The sequence below is a fragment of the Vitis riparia genome, chromosome 10 (assembly GCF_004353265.1).
Source record: "Vitis riparia cultivar Riparia Gloire de Montpellier isolate 1030 chromosome 10, EGFV_Vit.rip_1.0, whole genome shotgun sequence".
Classification (NCBI taxonomy): Eukaryota; Viridiplantae; Streptophyta; class Magnoliopsida; order Vitales; family Vitaceae; genus Vitis; species Vitis riparia.
The window spans coordinates 7196113-7217583 of record NC_048440.1 but is presented as its reverse complement, the minus strand read 5'-3'; the positions used below and the strand labels follow the sequence as shown (position 1 = coordinate 7217583).

At 33.3% G+C, this 21471-nt stretch overlaps 1 protein-coding gene across 3 annotated transcripts; it reads left to right on the top strand.

The window, feature by feature from the left end:
- The first annotated feature begins 569 nt into the window (after nucleotides 1-569).
- LOC117924197 (probable LRR receptor-like serine/threonine-protein kinase At1g56140) lies at nucleotides 570-17298 on the top strand. Of its 3 annotated transcripts, XM_034842776.1 has the most exons (24): nucleotides 570-988; nucleotides 2451-2634; nucleotides 4448-4519; nucleotides 4668-4739; nucleotides 6873-6944; nucleotides 8525-8596; nucleotides 8738-8809; nucleotides 8914-8985; nucleotides 9152-9223; nucleotides 9420-9491; nucleotides 9582-9653; nucleotides 9754-9825; nucleotides 9927-9992; nucleotides 10488-10550; nucleotides 11451-11495; nucleotides 11633-11688; nucleotides 13365-13738; nucleotides 13885-14080; nucleotides 14169-14318; nucleotides 14636-14754; nucleotides 14899-15109; nucleotides 15791-16022; nucleotides 16381-16531; nucleotides 16628-17298. In XM_034842776.1, the coding sequence occupies exons 1-24, from the start codon at nucleotides 892-894 to the stop codon at nucleotides 16985-16987; spliced, it is 3024 nt and encodes a 1007-aa protein (XP_034698667.1). In that variant the 5' UTR covers nucleotides 570-891; the 3' UTR covers nucleotides 16988-17298. The 3 variants fall into 3 exon arrangements, with proteins under 3 accessions (XP_034698667.1, XP_034698668.1, XP_034698669.1); XM_034842777.1 differs by lacking the exon at nucleotides 6873-6944; XM_034842778.1 differs by lacking the exon at nucleotides 8738-8809.
- Nucleotides 17299-21471: the final 4173 nt, after the last annotated feature.

Here is a 21471-nt window from a genome sequence, read left to right as displayed (position 1 = left end):
AATATGGTAATGGGTCATTTTATTTCTAGTCAATGCACTTGTCATCCCACAATTTCAAAACTCATATCTGAATAGTTGACTTTCGACGATTATAAATTTCACAATTTCACACTGTAGCGGCGGCTTCTATAGTTAGGCGTATTTTTTTATTTTTTTATTTAATTATTTTTAAATAGAACTTAAAAATAAATAATATTTAACTAATTTTTTTATAATATTTTATTTTTAAGTATTAAAAAACATATATATATATATATATTATTTTTTTATTTTAAAAAAGTTAAATATTTTTTTTATTAAATAAAAAGTTTATAGTAAATTATGAAAAAGCAAAAAATAAATAAGAACTCCCTTTTATAATTTAATTTTGGATATTAGTTTTGGCAGGTTAAAAGGGGCTCAAAATTATTAAAGTAGTTATGAATTTACTAGAATTCTCCTAATGCGGAAAAAGGAAAAAGGGCCCACCCAACCGATAAAAAACTTCCCCTTGAACATTTTTTGAAGTATGTGTTATAAAAACTGAAAAAGCCACAGCCAAGAGCCAAGAGCCAAGAGCCAAGAGCCAACCCGTCATATGCCACAACCGCAATCTCTGTCTCTATCTCTCTCTCTCTCTCTCTCTCTCTCTCTAGGTTTAGTTTTTCTGGGTGGCCCCTTCTCTGTCAAGTTGTGTTGAATATATCAATGGCTTTGTTGTGCTCTTGTCACCATTACCACATCACTTAGTCCATATCCTCTCCAAATAGGCGAAGAGGTCAAGAGTGTCAAATTCAGATCTTTCTATTTCCAACTTTTAGGTGGGAAGAAGGAAGTGGGAAGTGGGAACACCCACTTTTTATTTGAGGATGCGTATCATCTAGAGATTAGAATGACACATCACAGAAGAAGATGAATTCTAGAATGAAGTTGTGTTCCATCTCCTTCTTCCTGCTCCTCTTGTTTCAGAAATCCCTGGCTCAAAATGCTACTCTCGACTCATCTGAAGGTATCCCTTCCTCAACTATCTCTGTTTTCTGCTTTCTCTGCACACACTGTGTATAGAAACATGGATCAATACTACTTGCTTTTGGGGTTGTGGTGGTGTTTGATTCAAACATTACTCTTTCATTTCTTCTGCAATCCCCTGCATCTTTTGCCTTTTGTCTTAATTGAAATTTGTTATGTGGGTTTGTCAAATTCAAGTCCCATAATTTTTAGATAGCATGTGAGAACAAGTCTTGTGGAATATTATTGGTATTACGTATTAGTTGTGGAACAATACTAGAATATCAAATAATGAAAATAATTAACCTATAGTGATATACTAGAGAATCCAATTTAGAATCTCAATTAACTAATTGCATTGTTAAGATGAAGTAATTGTGTTCATAACCAGTGAAGTAATTATTTCAATGAAAAAAAAAGTAATATTGCCTCAAAATGATAATATATAGAAATATTATTAGCTTATTTATGTGATATATGGTAAACTAATGGCATATTATTTCATTACTTTATTTTATGAAAAGAGAATACATTTCTAAATTCTAAGTAATAATAATGTAATACTTATTATTGCCTCATAAAAGTATATATAATATAGTATTTAAATATCATATTTCTTTTATGTCTTTATTACCTTGGACAAACTTGTTTATAGAACATACTTCTATGTCCTTAATTGATTTTATTGATTGGTTGGGGTCGGATAAGGGGAGGGTGTGTTTTTGTTTTCCCTATCCTTTTTGGTGCTATTTGGCTGCCATTCTATACACCAGGTGTACCTTGATGCACCCCTTTTAGCGTTTTTATACAATTTGCACTTACTTATCAAAAAAAAAAAAAAAAAAAAATCATATATCTTCCGAATAATATTTGGAGAGGATTTCAATTGAGGTAATACATCTATGATGTGACATGCTTAAAATATATCACTTGAGGTTAAAAAAGGATTCCTTCTCTTGATGAGAGCTTTTTTCAACTGTCATTTATTACGGTTCCAATCTATTTTTGAAATTGGGATTGAATATTTCTATACAAGTATATGTGTTGTAATTAAATGAGGTTTTACTCATATATTATTAAAATATAAGAAAAAAATAAGTAATTTTTGTATCAAACAATTCGTTGAGATCCAAACTTTGATTTGAATTTTAAGAAAATGAACTCGAGACATCCACTTAACTAGGGTCTTAATACTATGTTGAGTTACTAACTTTCCTAAAAGCTTAAACTGTTAGAACTTACCTCCATAATTATAACATGTCTAATGTCTTAACAAATTCCAATTTATAGCTGAGAAAAAAAAGATGTGGTTTACTTTCTATTTAAATTTTAAAAGATGTAAATATAAAAAGGAATATACAAGTCTAGTTTTTAAAAGAATTTTTAATATGAGTGTATTTAATTTGAAGCTTAACAAAATGAGTTGGGATCTTTATTCACGGGGGTTGTGATTGTTGTGACAGTGGAAGCATTGAATTTTCTGTTCAACAAATGGAACATGACGTCAACAGAATTTTGGAACATGAGTGGGGATCCATGCAGTGGACCTCCTATTAATCAGAGTCAATACGATGATATTTATTATAGACAAGCTATCAAATGTAATTGCACTTACAATGACAACACCACCTGCCATATCACACATCTGTACGTATCCACTCTCCTCTTTCTTTGGGTTTCTGGGTCCCTAATTTTTGTTGTTGTTGTTATTTTATTTTATTTTATTTTTAATTTTTTTTCTTTTTAAGGATGTGAAATTGAATTTTTACCAAATATAAATGACTGGAAGTTAGTTTGTTGGTACTGATTCAAAAGCTCAAAATTGCCATATTTCATAGATAACGTTATTTTTTGGAAATAATACTCTTCATATATGTTCCATGATCTTTGTATTACTTTGTTGATGAGGAACTGAATGATTGGAGAAAGAAAATTATTTATATTTCTTTTATTTTTTTTCTCACTTTTTTCATCCCCAATCACCAGCTACTCAAGGTGGGGGGAAAAAACAAAAGAAGCAATAGAGGAGATGGAAAAGTATAATGCTTTCATTTTTTCTTACTATTTGATAAATTAGATATATGTTCATGGAAGGTAGAAAAAGGAAGTAAGAATAATTAAAAAAAAATGTTTCTCAATCTCCTGTTACTAAAGGTATAAAAAATTGTGGTGAAAAGGTGTTATATTCATCATTTCTCTTTTAGAATACTTATGAATTTTATGAGAGAGACTGATTATTTTTGTTTATCTTTTTTCTTCTTCTTCTAGTATAGATCTTAGAACTTGTGAGAGGAAGGAAATACAAGAGGAAAAAAAAGATTGGGAGAGGAAAAATTAAAGGAGAGTACTAATAAGTTTGAACTCATTAGATTTTTCTTCACTCTTTTTCCAACTTTATTCACTTAATTAATCAAAGAACGGGTAGTTTAAAGTTGAATAAATATTTTAGAATTATCCAAATATAAAATTCTTTTAGTACTTTTTGATTGCAACAATATTTCTTTACATGCTTTCCCTTTTGCAATCTTTGAGATTAAAACACTGATAAGAATTGCCTTGTATAAAATTTAGGTCTTTTCAAGCAGTTGAATGAAGCAATTTGTGATGTAAAGCATTTCCATAAAATTTAGAATATTTCTAAAATTTGTTAACCAACATGGCACTAGATCTTGAAGGATTGAAAAATCAAATTATAGTTTTAAGATTGTCTTCTAGTTCTTACCATGATAACATAATATGTAAAATTTGATAACATAGTTCAAAGATGAAAATTGAAAATTTCCATGTTAGATGTGTTTGATCTCTTGTTATAAAAATTACTGAAAATAGGAGTAGAAAAATTAAGATAGAGCCTACTAACTTATGATATTGAATTCCTTTCCTTTAAATGCTTTTAAACCCTTAAATTGAGGTTAGGAACTTGCTTCTATTTTATTAACCTTGTAATGAATTTACCTTTTTCGAAGTTTCTTCAACTACAACTTGAATATTAGAAAATTTCAATGGTGAAATACACTTCTATTTTTAAAATTAAAATTTTGAATTTTTTTTTTCAAAAGATGGTTGTATTTTCGCCTTTTTTCTCTAAAATTTGGCAATGATATTTCCTCTTGTTTTAAGAAAAAGTGAAAAGATGTAGTGACCAAACACATTTCTTAAAACAAAAGTATATACAACTCAATTTGATGAATCTACTATTTTTTATTTCAACATTGTTCTTTTTTTAATCAATTTCAGACTTACTCATCAGACAATATTTGAGAGGATTTCTTTAGTTCACATTAGATGTTAAAATCATTAAAGCAAGTTTTTATAGTTCTTAGTATGTAGTATAGCATTCTAACACAATTGGAAGTCTGTGTAAGGTCCTTAACAGAATGCACAAACCTTTAGTTGGAAAAAGTTCAAACTGCAAATGTGCACTCTAACTAATTTTGTTGTTTATTACTTTTTCTTCCAGGAAAGTACTAAATTTGAACAAAACAGGATTAATTCCAGAGGAGCTCACAGCACTAACTTTTCTTAGTGATTTGTAAGAATCTTCTCAGTCTTTCTCTGTCTCCATTAAATTTAATGTGTAAAAAAATTGAACAAATTTGCCATTTAAACATTTGAGGTGGGTCATTTTGGACGTAAAAATGGAATTTTTTAGTTAATTTGTTTTCCTGAACTTTTTGCAGGAGGCTTAATAAAAATTACTTCACTGGGCCTTTGCCTTTATTTATTGCAAATTTATCTCAAATGCAGTTCATGTAAGTATTCTTACTCAATTGTTGATATTTGGCAGCACCCAACGCTCTTTTAATTTTCTTTTCATATTATAGAATATACCGTTAATTAGAAAAAAGGGAAACTTGGCCCCCCAGGTCCCCCCAGTTCTTTAACCAGAAAAAAATTTGTCATCCATAGTTCAGTTGGGAGCAAAAGAAGTGGATTGCTTAACGATAATAGTTGAAAACTTTGGTATTTTCTATTGACACTGAAACATCTAATGGAGTTCTGTTAGACACCAATTATTTTCACCATTTTTTCTTACAAAGCTAGTGTGTCATTTCTTCTAATCTTTTATGACCTGTTAGTTTCAATCTCTTTTTCTTATTCCACAATGGCTATTACTTCTGCTTGTTTTCATAATTGTTTCATGCTATTAGTTTAGACCTACCAAAGAGCCCAGTTCTTACTGTAGAAGCCTGCAATTTATTTCATATGAAACATCATCTTATTAATGCAACCTTTTCTTCCTGTGGTTGTTCATAAGTTTTTAACATGGAGACGTCATCACTTGGTGCAATTTATAAAATCTTGATAGAGAATCCAATGGTTAAATGTGAGGACCTCTAAAAACAAAATCACAACTTTGCCCTTTTTAGGGAGGACCTTTTGTTAAATCATAAGTTCTGTAAGTTCTTTCTTGAAAAAACCATCATTTCCAGTATATAACAAATCATTCAGAAGGTTCAACTATTCACCAAAACAATAGACTCTGCATTTCTGACTACACCTACACAAGATCTTGTAGAACCTTTTTTTTTCCTGATAAATAATTTCATTTAAGCCATGAGTTGCTTTAGATCAAAGAATTGTTTCCTTTAATTTGTAGTGAGAGAATATGTAACTTAAATAGCAACCAATTAATAGGAAGATATTATTGACTTTGCTGGCAGCTCATGTTTAGACTACGTCCCAGAAACTTACCTTGCCTTCAAAGAAGCCTTATCCTCAAGATGAAACCATTGAAAGTTCTGTGATACCAGTTAGCAAGGCATGAGAAGACTTGAAAGTTTGAATCCATTGAAGTGGTATTGATTGATTTTCTTTATTTTCTTCAACTAGTAGGAAGGTTAGGTCAATTAGGGTTGCAATTAGTAGATACATAGTGAACATAAAATAACTCCACTGAGCCCATGTGATGAGGATGATTGCTTTCCGGATTTCATGAAACATGCTGCATTGTTCTATGCTTTTCCTATCTGTGGTGATGGGTCCATTTTCCTCAGTCATCCTACTTTGTAGATGCATCTTAAATGATTAATGGAAATAATTCAACTTCAAGGTGACATAAAAAAGCACTATTGGAAATAATTCAGCTTCAATTTATTGAATGAGCTACTAAGCCTTTTATAAGTATAGGTATTTTCACACCAAAATGACCACAAGTCTGATTTGAAACACTCTAATTGTTAATGTTTCTGGCCCACCTTTTTTCTTGGTGATGTGAAATATGTCCAGTGAACTCATCAAAGCTTTGTCCATGGGTAAAGAATCCTTTGGAATAAAGTAACAAATGAAATTTTCCATTTATGCAGTTAAGGTCATAGGAGATGACCTCATGATTCTAGAATGGCCCTAAGGGATGCCCTCATGATTCTAGAATGGCCTACTTAACCTAATGTGCAGTTGAGGAAGCTCCTTCTATGTTTTACGGTCTTTTTTTCAAATATTGCTATTTCCATGATTTGAAATCAAAAGGGAGCCTTTGAAACTGTTAAGAGCCTAGCCAAGTTATCCAGAAACCTACTTCACTCACTCCTGTTTATATTTTGACCTAAGAACACAAAAATAAGTTATACACATATATGTACATTATCCTCATAGTGAAATACAAATGCTATTTTGCGAATATTGTCAGTCCATATGAAAAGAATCTTTTTGTATTGTTTTTGTTATGTACATGTTAAACATATCAACACATGGATCTACACATTTTATGAACATGGTTTCTATCAACATTTCAATCCTTTTCCTTTTTATATGATATTTAATTATAGCTCCTGTATTTTTCACAATTTTGTGATTCTTTAGTAACTAATTAACTTTAAATATAATGTCTTCTAATATTTCTTTCTTTGTGCTCTGAATGCCTTATGTTGTCTTTATCTGAATAGTGACGTTGGCCACAATGCATTATCTGGGACCATTCCTAAGGAGCTTGGAAATCTTAAAGAACTACAAATGTTGTAAGTCCTTGCAATGAAAACTCATTTGTTCTGTCTTTGTGCAAATGAAAGAACTACTAGAAGATTTATCTCTAAGAAAATGAACTTATAACACTAGAAGTTTGGCTAATGCCTCAAGAGTTCTGATTAGCATTGATCAAGTAGGATCTACCCAAATGGAACTTATGTGTATTAAACTATTCAAGTGAGTGTGTGCAACACATCTATTTGTTTGGGGTGTGAAACAAGTGGAGAACTCTTAGAGAAAAGTAAACCTTTAACTCATTTGGTATGGCCAGTCGAGAAGATTGATGGTGGAGAATATGTGAAACAAGTTTCAAAGCTTTTTTTCCTTAAGCACCAACTTAGGCCTTAGATAAAACCTATATCTCTTCCTGTATTTTTTGTCTTCATTATTTGTCACCCTCAACTGCCACAAAGAAAAATGAAAGGCAAGCTGAAAAAATTGTTTCTCTTCTGATAAAGTTTTCTAGCTTGTATAGGATTTACTAATTGCTTTTAATTTACTATATGATGAAGTGCATGCATTGCATACTTGCATGTGGAAAACATTGCAGTACTGGTGTGAGTTTGAAATTTGACGTCAAGGTGGTAATGGCACCAGTGCTGTTGCCCTGAAGGTGGTGGTGTGAAATGAGAGAAGGGAATTATTATGTGGCAGTGACAGGATCAAGTTGGTGGTAGTGCCATTTTTGAGATTTATCAAGTAATTATATTTAGATTACTATTGATTAAACCCTTAGCTGGAGAAGAAATGAGAAATGGACTCTCATTCCTATTTTTCTCCTTCTTTGCTTGCCTGTTAGGTGGTTAGACAGAGAGGCAATCGCTTTTGGTTGGAATCAGTTGCTTTAGCCAAGCAAGTAGAAATTTGGCATATACATCAGCGTGTGTTGGAATGTATACAAACTAATATGATCATCATTTCCAAGTTCATTTTGAAGCAAAATGGATGTCATCGTAATAATTCCAAAGGGGCACTGGGTTTATTCCGTTTGTTTAGGTTTACTGTATAAATACTCTGTTCATAGAGAATTTACTTTTTGATACATTAATGAAATATCTTCTGAATTTTGCATAAATAGTTTGAGTGCCCTTCATATATTTGGCTTGAATCACTGACAATCCTTCCATTCCATGTGGAAACTATATTCTTTGTAGTGGGTAGTTTGCTTATTAGAAATGGTGCTCAACTCATTCTTGTCACATTGTCAATGATTATTGAATATATGCTCATGATAAGTAGTAGTGATGAACCCTAACAGATGTTGAGCAAATATAATTAAACAGATTAACCTTTCTGTTAAACAGATGAACCCTTCTGACCAACATCCATAAGAAAACTAAAAATCATGTTCTGTTTATGATAATCTTGAAGATCTCTCTCTCTCTCTCTCCTTTAGAGATGAGACTAAAATATAGATGCATTATTAAGTTTAAAAGGAGACTTGTTAGAAACAGTTAAAATAATATATATTTTTTAATAAAATGAATGGTACACCTAGTTAACATATAACTTGCAAATCCTATTTTGATCCTGATGATTTTGGGGTAAATGCCTTTTGATTTATTCCATGCAGGGCTATTGGTTCAAATAACTTCTCTGGAACTCTCCCTCCAGAACTTGGAAATCTACCCAAACTTGAGAAGATGCAAGTTTTCTTTCTTTCTTTCTTTCTTTTTATCTTTTTAATAATTTTTGTGTTTGCATTTGTGTGCTTGTGTTATAGCAGTAGATTATTTAACTTTACTGTGCTTGCAAGTTAAAGAAAGTAAGTTTGTCAATTCAACAGTTTCATAGACAGCAGTGGAGTGGGTGGTGAGATCCCCTCAACGTTTGTTAAACTTAAAAACATGCAAGAAATGTAAGAAATCAGTAATGACACTTTATATTTATTTAAGCATTATTCTTTGTTACTGATGAATTTTGTGTTTCCCTTGCTTAGTACAATTCTCCCCTTTCTTTCAGGTTTTTATCAGACACTCCACTCACAGGAAAGATACCAGACTTCATAGGGAACTGGACAAAGCTCAAACGACTGTAAGTTAAAAGAAAACAAAATCGGCTTTACCTTAAAAAGCAGGCTTGTTTTAGATGATAAGTCATATTTTATCATTGTCCTCTATAGAGTTTATCATATTCTCAAACAATTATGCCTAGTAGAGTTATGATTTTTAAATGGTAACTTTCTCAAATGCACTTGTAGGAGAATTCAAGGGAACTCTTTTGAAGGTCCAATACCATCCACTTTCTCTCAATTGATCTCAATGGAATCTCTGTGAGTTTTCTTCATATAGTCATTTCAAAATTCTTAATTTGGATCTCTCTCTCTCTCTCTCTCTATCTATATATATATATATGTATGTATGTATGTATGTATGTATACACATATATGTATACATATATATGTCAGTACATGTATATGTGCATGCATGTATAGCTTGTTTGACTAATGTTTATGAATAATTATGTAGGAGAATAAGTGATCTTGCCAATGTGAGCTCATCTCTTGATTTCATCAAGGATATGAAGAATTTAACAGACTTGTAAGCAGTCCTCTGTTCCTTACAGATGTGTTGAGCTTCTTCAAATATGTTCATTAATTGACTTAAGTCCATCCTGATATTCTTGCTTAGAGTTCTAAGGAATGCATTGATCTCTGGTGGTATTCCATCTGATATTGAAGAATACCGCAGTTTAGAAACACTGTAAGTTCTTTTTGCACATTTAACACTGAAATGCCAACATAAATTAACCTAATTTTCTTTTATTTTATCTATTTCTTTGTTCTTTTATTTATTTTTGCAGGGATTTGAGTTTCAACAACTTAACAGGAGGAATTCCAAATGCTTTGTTCAACATGAACAATCTCACTGCCTTGTAAGGATCAAATAAGCCCTTTCCTCTTTTTCTTGAAGATCTTTCCTATGCTACTAACCAACATCATTTTCTGGTTTCTCTTCTATTATTTCAATGTTCAGGTTTCTTGGAAACAATAGCTTCTATGGTTCTCTTCCTGACAAAAAAAGTGATAAGCTTCAAACCATGTAAACTCTTGTCCTATTTGGATTGATCTATTGGGATTTTATGGCCAGTACTTTCACAGTTAACAAAAAATTTCTTTGCATTTGTGTTTTTATGTGTCTGTGTGTATGTATGCATGCCCATGCCCTCCAATCACCCCATCCAAATCTCCCGTCCTCCTCACCATCCCATCCAACCTTCTTTTTGTTCTTTAATGGGTTAAATCTGGAATTACTATTTTTTTTTCCAAAAAGATTTGGAGAAAGAAACTGATGCTGTTACCATTGGATGTTGAAATTTATTCTCAAGAATGCCTTAGATAGAACTTCTAACCTTTCTGGCTTTGTTAAAAAATATGAACTGATGCAGTTTTCATTGGGCCAAACTTTCTAACTTGTCCACAGCATGTTGTAATCATCCATTTTGCAGAAGTTATACAATCTTGTCAGATTTCTTTAATATCATGGTTTTATTGTGTATTGTGTACCTGCTAACTGTTAATATGTTTTTGCATGCAGAGATTTGTCATACAATGAGATATCAGGCGGTTTTCCTACATGGATTGATCCAACTTTACAATTGTATGCCCCTTGAGTCATGATTCATGCTTTATTTCATCTTAATTTTCTAGTTCATACACATTGCTCCGAGCAGCTTAAATAGAGCCCTGTTTCTTTTCATTTTTTTTTTCAACATGTACTGGACCAAAAATTTTGGATGAAGAAAATCTCCAATTTCCATTTCAGATACTTTGCATTAATTGATTTTTTTGGTGGTTTAATGTTTGAGAAGTATCTGTTGATACCTTTTGCATCTTCTTCTTGTTCTTATATTTGTTGTGTAGGTTCTTGACGTTGTAATAATCGTTATTTTCTGATTGGACCTCACAATCTCCTAATAGGAGCTAAGGAGCTGGCCCTGAGGCAGAAATTTTTGAGTGTCTTATAATTATTTTTGCCATTGGTTCAGGAATTAAAAACATTCTTAGAGCATGATTAGGAAAGATGAAGATTGCAGTTCAAAGCATAGAGATTGAGTATTTTTATGATAGGACTTCACCATTGATAGTGGCTTCGATCTCCTCTTAGACTGAGAAATTTTCTTAAATCCCTTTCGCTATTAAATCCCTTATTGAATTAAAAAAATAATAATAATTATGCAATTCCCAATTTTATTGGCAAACTTAAAGTTAAGATTTGAATTTCAAATCTTGTCCTTGATGACGATGGATTCTTTTGACCATTTTTCATTTGATTTTTTGAAAAGTTTTGACCTACCTAGCAAGTAAATTTTATTTTATCATTTCTCTTCATTTTGGATTCATCGGTGTGTAAACTTATATCCAAAAACAGTTTAGGCATTGACACTTCCCTTATGTTTCTTTTTCTTTAATCCTGCCATTTTTTTATATCAAACACTAATGCTCCTGCCAGTTTCATGTATTGACTTCTCTCATTTTTCTTTCCATAAATTTTATGCAGGAATTTAGTGGCTAATAACTTTGTATTTGACAACACAAACAACAGGTAAGTAGTAGTAGTTCTAATCTATTTAAAAGCAAGCCATTCACAGGAGCTAGCATAAAAAAGAAGCAAAGTGGTTTTACTTGCTGTGGAATGCATTCCCCATGAGATGTACAGTATTCATTAATTTGTGCTTGCAGTATTTTTGAAGGACTGAACTGTCTTCAGAGGAACTTTCCATGCAACACTCCACGCTGTAAGCCACTTTATTCTATTACAAATTTCTTTTTTATCCTTTATTTGTTTATTTAATTCAAGTCCTTATAAACAAAAAGAGATACTATAAAAGGTTAATTTCACTCACCTCCTCTGAGGTTTTGGCTAAACATACTTAATCTCCATTGTTTTGAAATTTCATCAAATACCTTCTCTAACCTTTTTTTTTTTTTTTGTTATTTTCACTCAATTACCCTTTAATTTAAAATAAGGAAGGCATTTGACAAAATTTTAAACCAATGGGGGCTAGCTGTATTTAGCCAAAACTTCAAGGGAAGTAAGTGAAATTAACCCATACCACAAAAGCCAACTTCCAGTGTTACTGATATGGTTCAACAATTGTGGCATTAATTTGAATAGAAATACAAAACATCATTAGGAATCTTAGCATGCTAACCATTATCTAATAACTTTAGTATGAAATTTTGATGTTAGAATTTTAATTGATTATGCTTTTATTAGTTTTCCAACTCTACCACCCTGGCACCTGCCACTGCTGCATGTACTTACAAGAAATTATTGTAGCAGCACAATAGGAAAAAGAAAAGAGGTGGAGCTTTTACCTTCCTAAATTGCTTTTCTTAAATAATGTCTACTTGGTATTCGAACTCATTGGTGCTATCAAATTTACCACAAAAGCTTTCTACCCAAATGGATTTTTCTATAATTGTGATCAAGTTCATATTTACAGTGATGATAGGATTGCTGAATAGCTTCTCATATTTGCTTTCTGAACAGTGGGGTAAAAAATTATGGTAAAACTATTTTTTTGCCTAATTGAATTTCTTAAAATGTTGTCAACTCTAAACCAATGCTATAATTTTCAAATAGTTCCCCCATTTAATTTTCAAAAGACATGAAGATAAATCTCTAGGCTCTCCCTCCCCGCCCCCAAATAACATATACATTACAGGATAGGGAGTTCAGCTAATTGACGAACTTATTAGCCCTATTAAAATTCTGTTTATAGTTTTAGGACTAAGTCAAATGTAATAGTTTGATGTATATCAAGTGGCTCTCATTTAGCATCCCTGTCAAATTAGAATACTGTTATTCAGATTTTTATTTATTTATTTATTTGCATCAATTCTTACTATTCTTCACTTTACACAAATCTTTATGAGATCATGAGCTAGGTTTTAATTTTCATAACAATTTTCTTGTGACTGTTCAATGTTGGTGTGAAAATGTGCAAGCAGATCGGAAGGAAAGAGTTGATGTCAATGCAATAGACCTAGTATCAAGACTTTCTTTCACCTTTGTTATGCACTGAAAAAGCAAACACTGAGTACTTTTTGAATTGAAATTTCTCCGATAGAGGGTGTTATCCTTATGGTAACAATGCACCACCAATGAAAAAGCAATAATTAAGAGAGAAAATAGGACAGTTTTCGAAGAGGGTGGTAATTGGGAAGAGTGGAGTCTTGATAGCGTTTAAGATGCAATAATGTTGCTGCTTTCATCTTCTTCAGTGAATAAGTGTCTTGTTTATTTATGAACCAGTGAGACTAATTTTAGTTCCATTGATTGATCATAAATACTAAATTGTCCTTTTTCACTCACCAAATGTTAGTAATTCTTCCTTTCCTTGCCAATATATCACCACTTCAGTTAATTAAAAGATGTTCCCACATTGACTAATGCTTTATATGACAGATACCAATGTCTCAATCAAGTGTGGTGGACAAGAGGTTACAACGCCTGATGGCATGGTATATGAGTCTGATAATTCAATTCTTGGCACTGCATCAACATCATATTATGTAAGCAGATCAGAGAAATGGGCTGTTAGCAATGTGGGTCTGTATGTTGACAGAATTGCAAATACCTCATCACTAGTTAATGGCACTGACACCCCAGAGCTTTTCAAAACTTCAAGGATATCACCCGGTTCACTTAGATACTATGGCCTGGGTCTCGAGAATGGACCTTATGTTGTAAGTTTGCAATTCGCAGAAATGTTACTTAAGGATCCGAGCACACGAACTTGGGAGAGTACAGGAAGGCGTGTTTTTGATATATATATTCAGGTAATAGTTGTACATCATGAAACTTACCATCCTCATTTGATAATCACTGTACCTACCTTGTATGAGATTTCCACTGTTTTAGTTTCATTTGATTATTTTTACAACAGAAGAAGATCCATCTTAGCCTGTCTTCATTTGTCCTACAGGGAGCACTTAAAGAGAAGGACTTTGACATATCAAAAGAGGCAGGTGGGGTCCAGAGAGCAATTGTGAAAAAATTCAATGCTACTGTGTCGAAGAACTATCTTGAAATTCATCTGCTCTGGGCTGGTAAGGGTACTTGCTGCATCCCATTTGAAGGTTATTATGGACCATCCATTTCGGCCCTCAGTCTTGTTTCAGGTATCGCACTTGAACGATAGACTGTAATTTTCATTGAATATGAGAAATATCACCAACTGACCAATGTTTACTAATTTATTTTGCTTAGCTTCGGAAAGAAGGCCACCTCCTCCATCAGAGACAAGCAACACTGGGTTAATTGCTGGTATTGCAGTCACTGCTGGTATTCTATGCTTTATACTCGTATGTGCAGTTTTTTACATCAAAAGGAGAGGGTCTAATTCCAATGAAGAGATAGGTATAATATAATTGCTTGATGATATTTCTATCTTCCTGATGTTTGAAACAAATATGTGCTTAAAAGGGAATATTAAGGCCTTCTGCACTCTAGAATTATACTCCTTGAAAATGTGAGAAAATGGCTTCCTTTATTATTTTTGGGATGACACTTTCTAATAAATAGGATGAACATGATAATATTAATCTATTTCACTCTATATCTAAATCCTTTGATAATTATTATCCTATGATATTAGAAAAGATTGGCAATGAAGTTTCCATGGTATCCTATGCTAGAATTCATATGGTTATCAATTATCTTATATGAATTTGCAGAGCTTCTTGAAATAGGCCCCATATCGAACACCTTTAGTTATGCGGAGTTGCGAACTGCAACAGAAAACTTCAATCCTACAAATAAGCTAGGGGAGGGTGGATTTGGAGCTGTTTTCAAGGTAAATTGAATTTTACATTTTGATAATGTAATTCATGAATACATTCCCTTTGCATGGTACTGAGAAAGTTGAACGATTCTGATTTTAGGATTTGCCAAAAATAGCATGCAAAAGTTTCATATACTAATTCCTGATATTTTACAGGGCACTCTTCTTGATGGGAGGGTAGTAGCTGTGAAGGATCTTATGGTAGCATCTCAACAAGGGAAGAGTCAATTTATAGCAGAGATTGCTACCATATCTGCAGTGCAGCATCGCAACCTCGTGAAGTTGCATGGATTCTGCATCAAAGAAAATAAACGGCTCCTAGTTTATGAGTATCTTGAAAACAAGAGCCTCGATCGTGCTCTCTTTGGTATGAAGATAACTACTTCCATTTTACACTGCTACGAACCTTTGAAAAAATTTCTCCACCGTATTTTAATGTCTCCATTTATAACTGAGTCTTTTTTGCTACATCTGGTAGTTGCAACAAATATTAGACAGGAAGAAAAGTTAACTCTGGATTTTATAAATTTCTTTATTTGAGCCTGAAGAGTATAGTAACCTTGACTGAGCTGAGCCTAATGTCATAGTTGGTCTTGAGGTGAATTTTTAGATGAGAGGAAACCAAAAGAACAAGCAAACAAAATTATAATAAGATTCAAATATTTTTGCATTTGTAAAACATGCTCTTCTTTGCAACCAAAGGAAAAATGTGTGTTGAGAAAAGAAAGGTAAGCATAATGTATATTACCTGATTTGACCTGGTGTGATTTATGACTTTCATCAATATTATTAAATTGTTGAATTATTTGCATTATTGTCATGTTGTTCAACATCATTCTGAAAATGATTACATGCACTTAATATTTTGAAATTTCTATTTTGTCAATGTAACTCAACTTGGATCTTGAGTTTTCTTCCTAACTCGATAATTTCTTCCCAGCGTTTGCAAATTATTCTCTTCTAGAAATGGTTTTGAACTCTGAAGTTCTGTCAGTCAGGTTTGTGACTCATTTCAAGTTTTTGACTAAATGGGTAGCATTATTTGCAGGGAAAAGTGATTTACATCTTGATTGGCCAACCCGCTTTAATATATGTTTGGGAACAGCGAGAGGGTTAGCTTATCTTCATGAGGAATCAAGGGCAAGAATTGTACACCGGGATGTCAAGGCCAGCAATATTTTGCTTGATGCAGAACTCTGCCCCAAGATATCAGATTTTGGATTGGCAAAGCTGTATGATGACAAGAAAACCCACATCAGTACCCGGGTTGCAGGCACCATGTAAGCAAACTCCTTTGACTGTTTCCTCGAATCTATTCTAATGTTAATTTTTTATACCGTCATAGTCTAACATCATTAATGAAATTTAGAGCGTTTGACGTTTTTACATATAAGTTTGAGGATGGTGGACCAATTAATTTCTCCATATTTTACTTTGATTAATGTCAAATCTAATATCATATAAGAGGAACTATCAAAGAAATGAATTCCTCTTGATATCTGATAGTATAAAATTTGAATTCAGTTCCTATTTTGGGAATTTCTTTGAATTTTTAGGCCTTATTGTTGAATTTGTACCTATAATAACATATCTTAATCTAATCGACCTCCACTAAGCGAATTTTATGTAAAATTCCAGTGGCTATCTGGCACCAGAGTATGCAATGCGCGGGCATCTGACAGAGAAGGCTGATGTTTTTGGATTTGGCGTAGTGGCTCTAGAGATCCTCAGCGGGAGACCAAACTCCGACAACAGCTTGGATGCGAGAAAGATGTATCTTCTTGAATGGGTATATAAAAATGGTGTTTCGTTTTCTTCTCTTCTTTTCCAAAATACCATTGCCAAATTAACCTATTCTTTCTCTGTGGTTATCTACTGTTTTTAGGCATGGACTTTACATGAAAACAACCAAAGTATGGATTTAGTTGATCCAAAATTAACAGAATTTGATGAAAATGAAGTCGGTCGAGTCATGAGAGTGGCTCTCTTGTGCACCCAGGGATCACCAATGTTGCGGCCAGCCATGTCACGGGTCGTGGCAATGCTTGCTGGAGGCGTTGAAATAAGTGCAGTTACATCAAAACCCAGTTATTTAACAGATTGGGATTTCAATGATATTACAAACAGCTTTTTGAGCGAAAATACTCAAACATCTACTGCTTCAACAAGTATGACTGACCAACTGCCTTCCCCTATATATCACACTGAACCGATGCTCCTTGGAGTCATTGGAGAAGGGAGGTAATGCATTTTTGTCCGTGCTGTAATATATTGTATCATTGTCATTGGGAGCACCATTTGTCTTGTGTTGTTCTCTCCTAAGTCATGAATTTTCTCCTGGAAACTCCTAGTTCCTGAATCGGTATCGTATGTATATAGAAAGAGATTTCAGAATGAGTATGAAGCATTCAGGCTTCAGACGACTGGGAGGTTTTAATTTTTGGCAAGTTACTTGTATGGTATAAATCTGGGAGAACAAACTGAACACAATTTTTACTCATATTTATGTTTATGCTGATTTTATGTTAGAAAAAATACAAAGATATTCTCTCCAAATTTTGTGCTATGATTTCATTTGAAAGAAGGAAATCTGTAGATGCTTAAACTCACCGTGTAAACTTGAAACTAACGAGGAGAATAAGACGCCTCGTATTTCTTCTTTCCAAGATGAAATGTGTGTTTTAGTATTATGATTTTCTCAATAAAAATACTTGGTAAATTACACATCAAACTACATGGCTTGGAGCTTCATTTACCACCTTCAACTCTTGAACTCACTTGGTTTTCGATTACTATATATCCTCTTGCACGTGTAGCATGTCCATAACCTCATTGTCATTATACATGTCTTCCTTTGTTTTCGTCGATTGCATTCGGTTGATCCCATGATCTTAGAGATTTTGCCACATGGTCAAGAGAATCTAAGGCTTCATTAAGTCTCTTCCTCATGAAAATCTCCATCCCTATAAGAGTAACCAACAAGCATCAATGATGAGGGCAGACAGTCATGATTTTCTTTTTATATCTCTCCAAACAAGCAAATTTCCCGTTTTAAAAAGCTACCAAGTTTGTTTCCCGTCAACTCACTAATGTGATGCGTAAGGAAGTACTTCTTAAGCCTCTGCTTTAAGTTCTGGGCATGTTTAATTACTTTGGAGCCACAATGAGTTAATCTATGTTTTGCCTTCTCTTTCAAAGTGAATGGGAAGAACTTCAGCAGAATCAAATAAATAGTATGTCGCGCTCTTGGAAAATGAAGCACGCTTCTTTTTAAGTTTCTCATGTGAGAGTACGAGGAGTTCTCATTCTCTAATCCACGAACTGAGGACGTATCATCATTCGCTCATTTAGTAGCACTATGCAAGACGGTGCACTCATCTTTGGTGGGTGCATGCGATCCCTTATTTTGTGGAAAATATGGACGTTTTTCTCATTAGTTGCATGTTGACTTTAGTGGTTTTGATTTATTTTTATCTTAAATAAATGTTTATACTAGAGAAACTTTTTTTTTTTTTTTTTAAAATAAAATTCTAATCAATGAAATATATAGGCATTTGTAATTTGCAACTTAGTTGAAAATTATTCGTAGATGAGGTTGCAAGAATCATCATCTAGGGTAACACCTAGAAGGGGGTGAGTGAGTGTATTTTAAAATTTTCTTAAATAAGGAGTTGAGTTTTTAACCCAATTGAACTTGGGAGATATCAATGATAGTTATAATAATCAAAGTAATCAAGATAATAATATATGCAATGGACATTGAATTTTTTACATGGAAAACCTCCACATTAACTATAGTGATAAAAAATCACGTGGTCTAAGACCTATAATCTAAATCTACTATTTGAGATCAAATTACATATATTTACCTAGCTGCTTACACTAAGACTTACTCTCCAATACCTACAACTTGATCCACATTCATGACATAACAATTTCCAATTGCTCCAATGAATACACTTGAGCTCGATTAAAGGGATCTAAGTCTTCAAGGAACCCTAGATTCAATTATTTAAATCCTTTAATGAGAGATTAAGAATGGTATTGTAGACTCTCAATTTTGTCCCTTTAGCACATGTCTTTAAGTTCACTTCCAATGCTCTATAGTAGTTCTTTGATGGCCTATTAATACTCATGTAGCTTATCTTTTCTGAGTTACTTTGGAGACTTTGGTTAAGGGTTTTATTTGACTCCACATTATGACCTTGACTATCCTTCAAATTTAGATTAGGCTTCACTTAGGTGCACTTTAGGTTAGACTTAGTTAGGCCCACCTAGTCTCACCCTAGGCCCGTATAGGTATACCCGGCCCATTAGGCACCACCCTAGGCCCATTTAGACACCTTAGACCTATTTAGGCTCACTTAGGCCCACTTAGGCCCACTTGGCCCATTAGACATTCTTAATGTGAATTGTAGGGTTGCATGACTCATTTATCTCATTTACTTATTTATTTTTATTTTTATTATTATTATCAATTACTTTTATTTAATCATTTATTATATATATTTTTACTTACTTATTTATTTTAATTTATTTTCATTGTTATCAATCACTTCTAGTTATTTAGTTATTTAGTATTTTTTATTTATTTGTTTATTATCTTGTTGTTTATTCTTTTATTTATTATTATTATTTTATCATTCTCTAATTTATTTATTTATTTTATTCATTTATTTAATTTAATAATTTGATATTTTTATAGGAAAATCTACCAACTGGAGGAAATTTTTTTTGAAATTGGTAAGACTTTGAAAAGGAAAGGAACTCTTCCGGAGAGTTAAAATAGGGATGAAGGAGTTTTTTGGAAAAGATGGGACTCATTGGTTTTTTGGAATTTAAAAGGGATTTTTCTGGTGGATAAGACATGAAGTTCGGAGAGAGGAAGACTCCTAAGAGGGAATGATTGCCAATTGCTATAAAAAAAAAAAGAAAGAAAGCATAAGCAGATGGGTTTTTCTGGAAGTGAAGAGATATAGAAAAAGGGGGATTTCAAGAGAAGGAAATGAAGAAGTGGGAGAAATAAAGATTTTTTCATTGCCTTCGTGAGAAGAAAAAGAACTCGTGTTCATTGGTCTTTTGAGGGTTTTGAAGATAGCTTAAAGTCGAGCAATTGGAGTGCAGATTGCCAGGTATGTTCTCTGAGATTTTGTTATTGTTACTTAAATTCTACTCCTCTTTATTCTCTGGTTGTTTCCGAGAATTCATTCTTGCTATTTGGTGTGGACGCTAAGGGCCACATTTTGATTTGTTGAGACTGGTCACTTGCATACTTACACTATTTTAGTTTTCCTTTTGATGTCTTTGGTTCCATCTGAAAGCAATCTGAATATAGGTTCATCTTTGAACTTGATGCTAGAAGTCTTGCTCCTATTTATGTTCTAATCTCACTTTGAAATACCCACCCATTCCAAGCCTATGGAAGTTGCATGAAATGAGGCTTTGCAAACTTTTGCTTGTTTTTTTATTGTTTTTTTTTTTGTTGCCTTTCCCCTGTTTATTTTTTTACTTTGTTTTTGTTTTTTTTTTCCCTTTGTTACCTATTCCTATGTTTATTGTCTTGTGAGTCCTCTGTTGGGGTAACATGAGGTTTGAGAGGAAAAGAAGATGTGCTTAGGTTATTGAGCGAACTGTTGAGGAAAAGCTTGAGCAAAAGAGGTTAATCCTTGTTCTGGATCAAGTGATGGGTGTATACGTACTTGGTAGTTCCAAACCGACAAAGGACATTTTCTGAGTTTCTGGTAAATTATGAGGTTCTTGGAATGGGTTTTGAGGAGTTTTCAAGGTCTAAAAGGGAGAACTACCATTGGAAAGAAGAGTCTGCCACTTAAAATCCACAACATGTTTACATTGAAGGAACACGCACAACCCACATAAAAGAACACCAGCACCATGTTTGTTCAAGCTTCCTCGCTAAGCCAAACTCGATGGTCCCCAGCCACTACTACATTGTCGGCGGCGACTGCACCTCCGGTGGTGTGGCCCTTAAGAGCATCGATATCGCAACTCTCAAAAATCTTTGTGTTGATTTGGTTCTCAATGTTCCGGAATTGCCTCCTACGTCATTTCTCGATTGAAAGGCTTACATGGAGTGGTTGGGGGCGTCTCCTCCCGGTAAGAAATACTAGGAAGCTGGTGGTAACAGCAATATGGCTATTGCCGCGAAAAGACTGGGACTTTGTTGTATAACAATTGGTCATGTGGGTAATGAAATCTATGGAGACTCCCTTCTTGATGTGCTTCATGATGAGGAATTGATACGGTTGGGATGAATGAAGATACCGATGTTGTTGATGGTGCTAATGCCTCGTATGAAACTCTTCTATACTGGGTTTTAATTGAACATGTGCAAAGACATGGTCTTTGTAGTCGAGCTGATTTCAGTAAGGAGCTTGCATTTGGTTAGATGAGCAAACTATCCAGAGAAGGAAAGATGACCATAAGAAAGTCAAAGATCCTATTTTGTAATGGTTATGGTTTTGATGAACTGTCCCATAGGATTATTTTTGCTTTGGACTATGTTGTTGAAGTTGGAACTTCAGTTTTCTTTGATCTTGGACCACATGGGAAAAGTCTTTCTGTTGGAACACCTGAACAACAAAGAGCATTAGGCCAATTCTTGACGATGAGCGATGTTCTTCTCTTAACATCTGATGAGGATCTGAACACTTACCAAACAAGACACGAGCTGCATCCTTAAGGAAATCTTCAAGTAAGCCACGCATATAT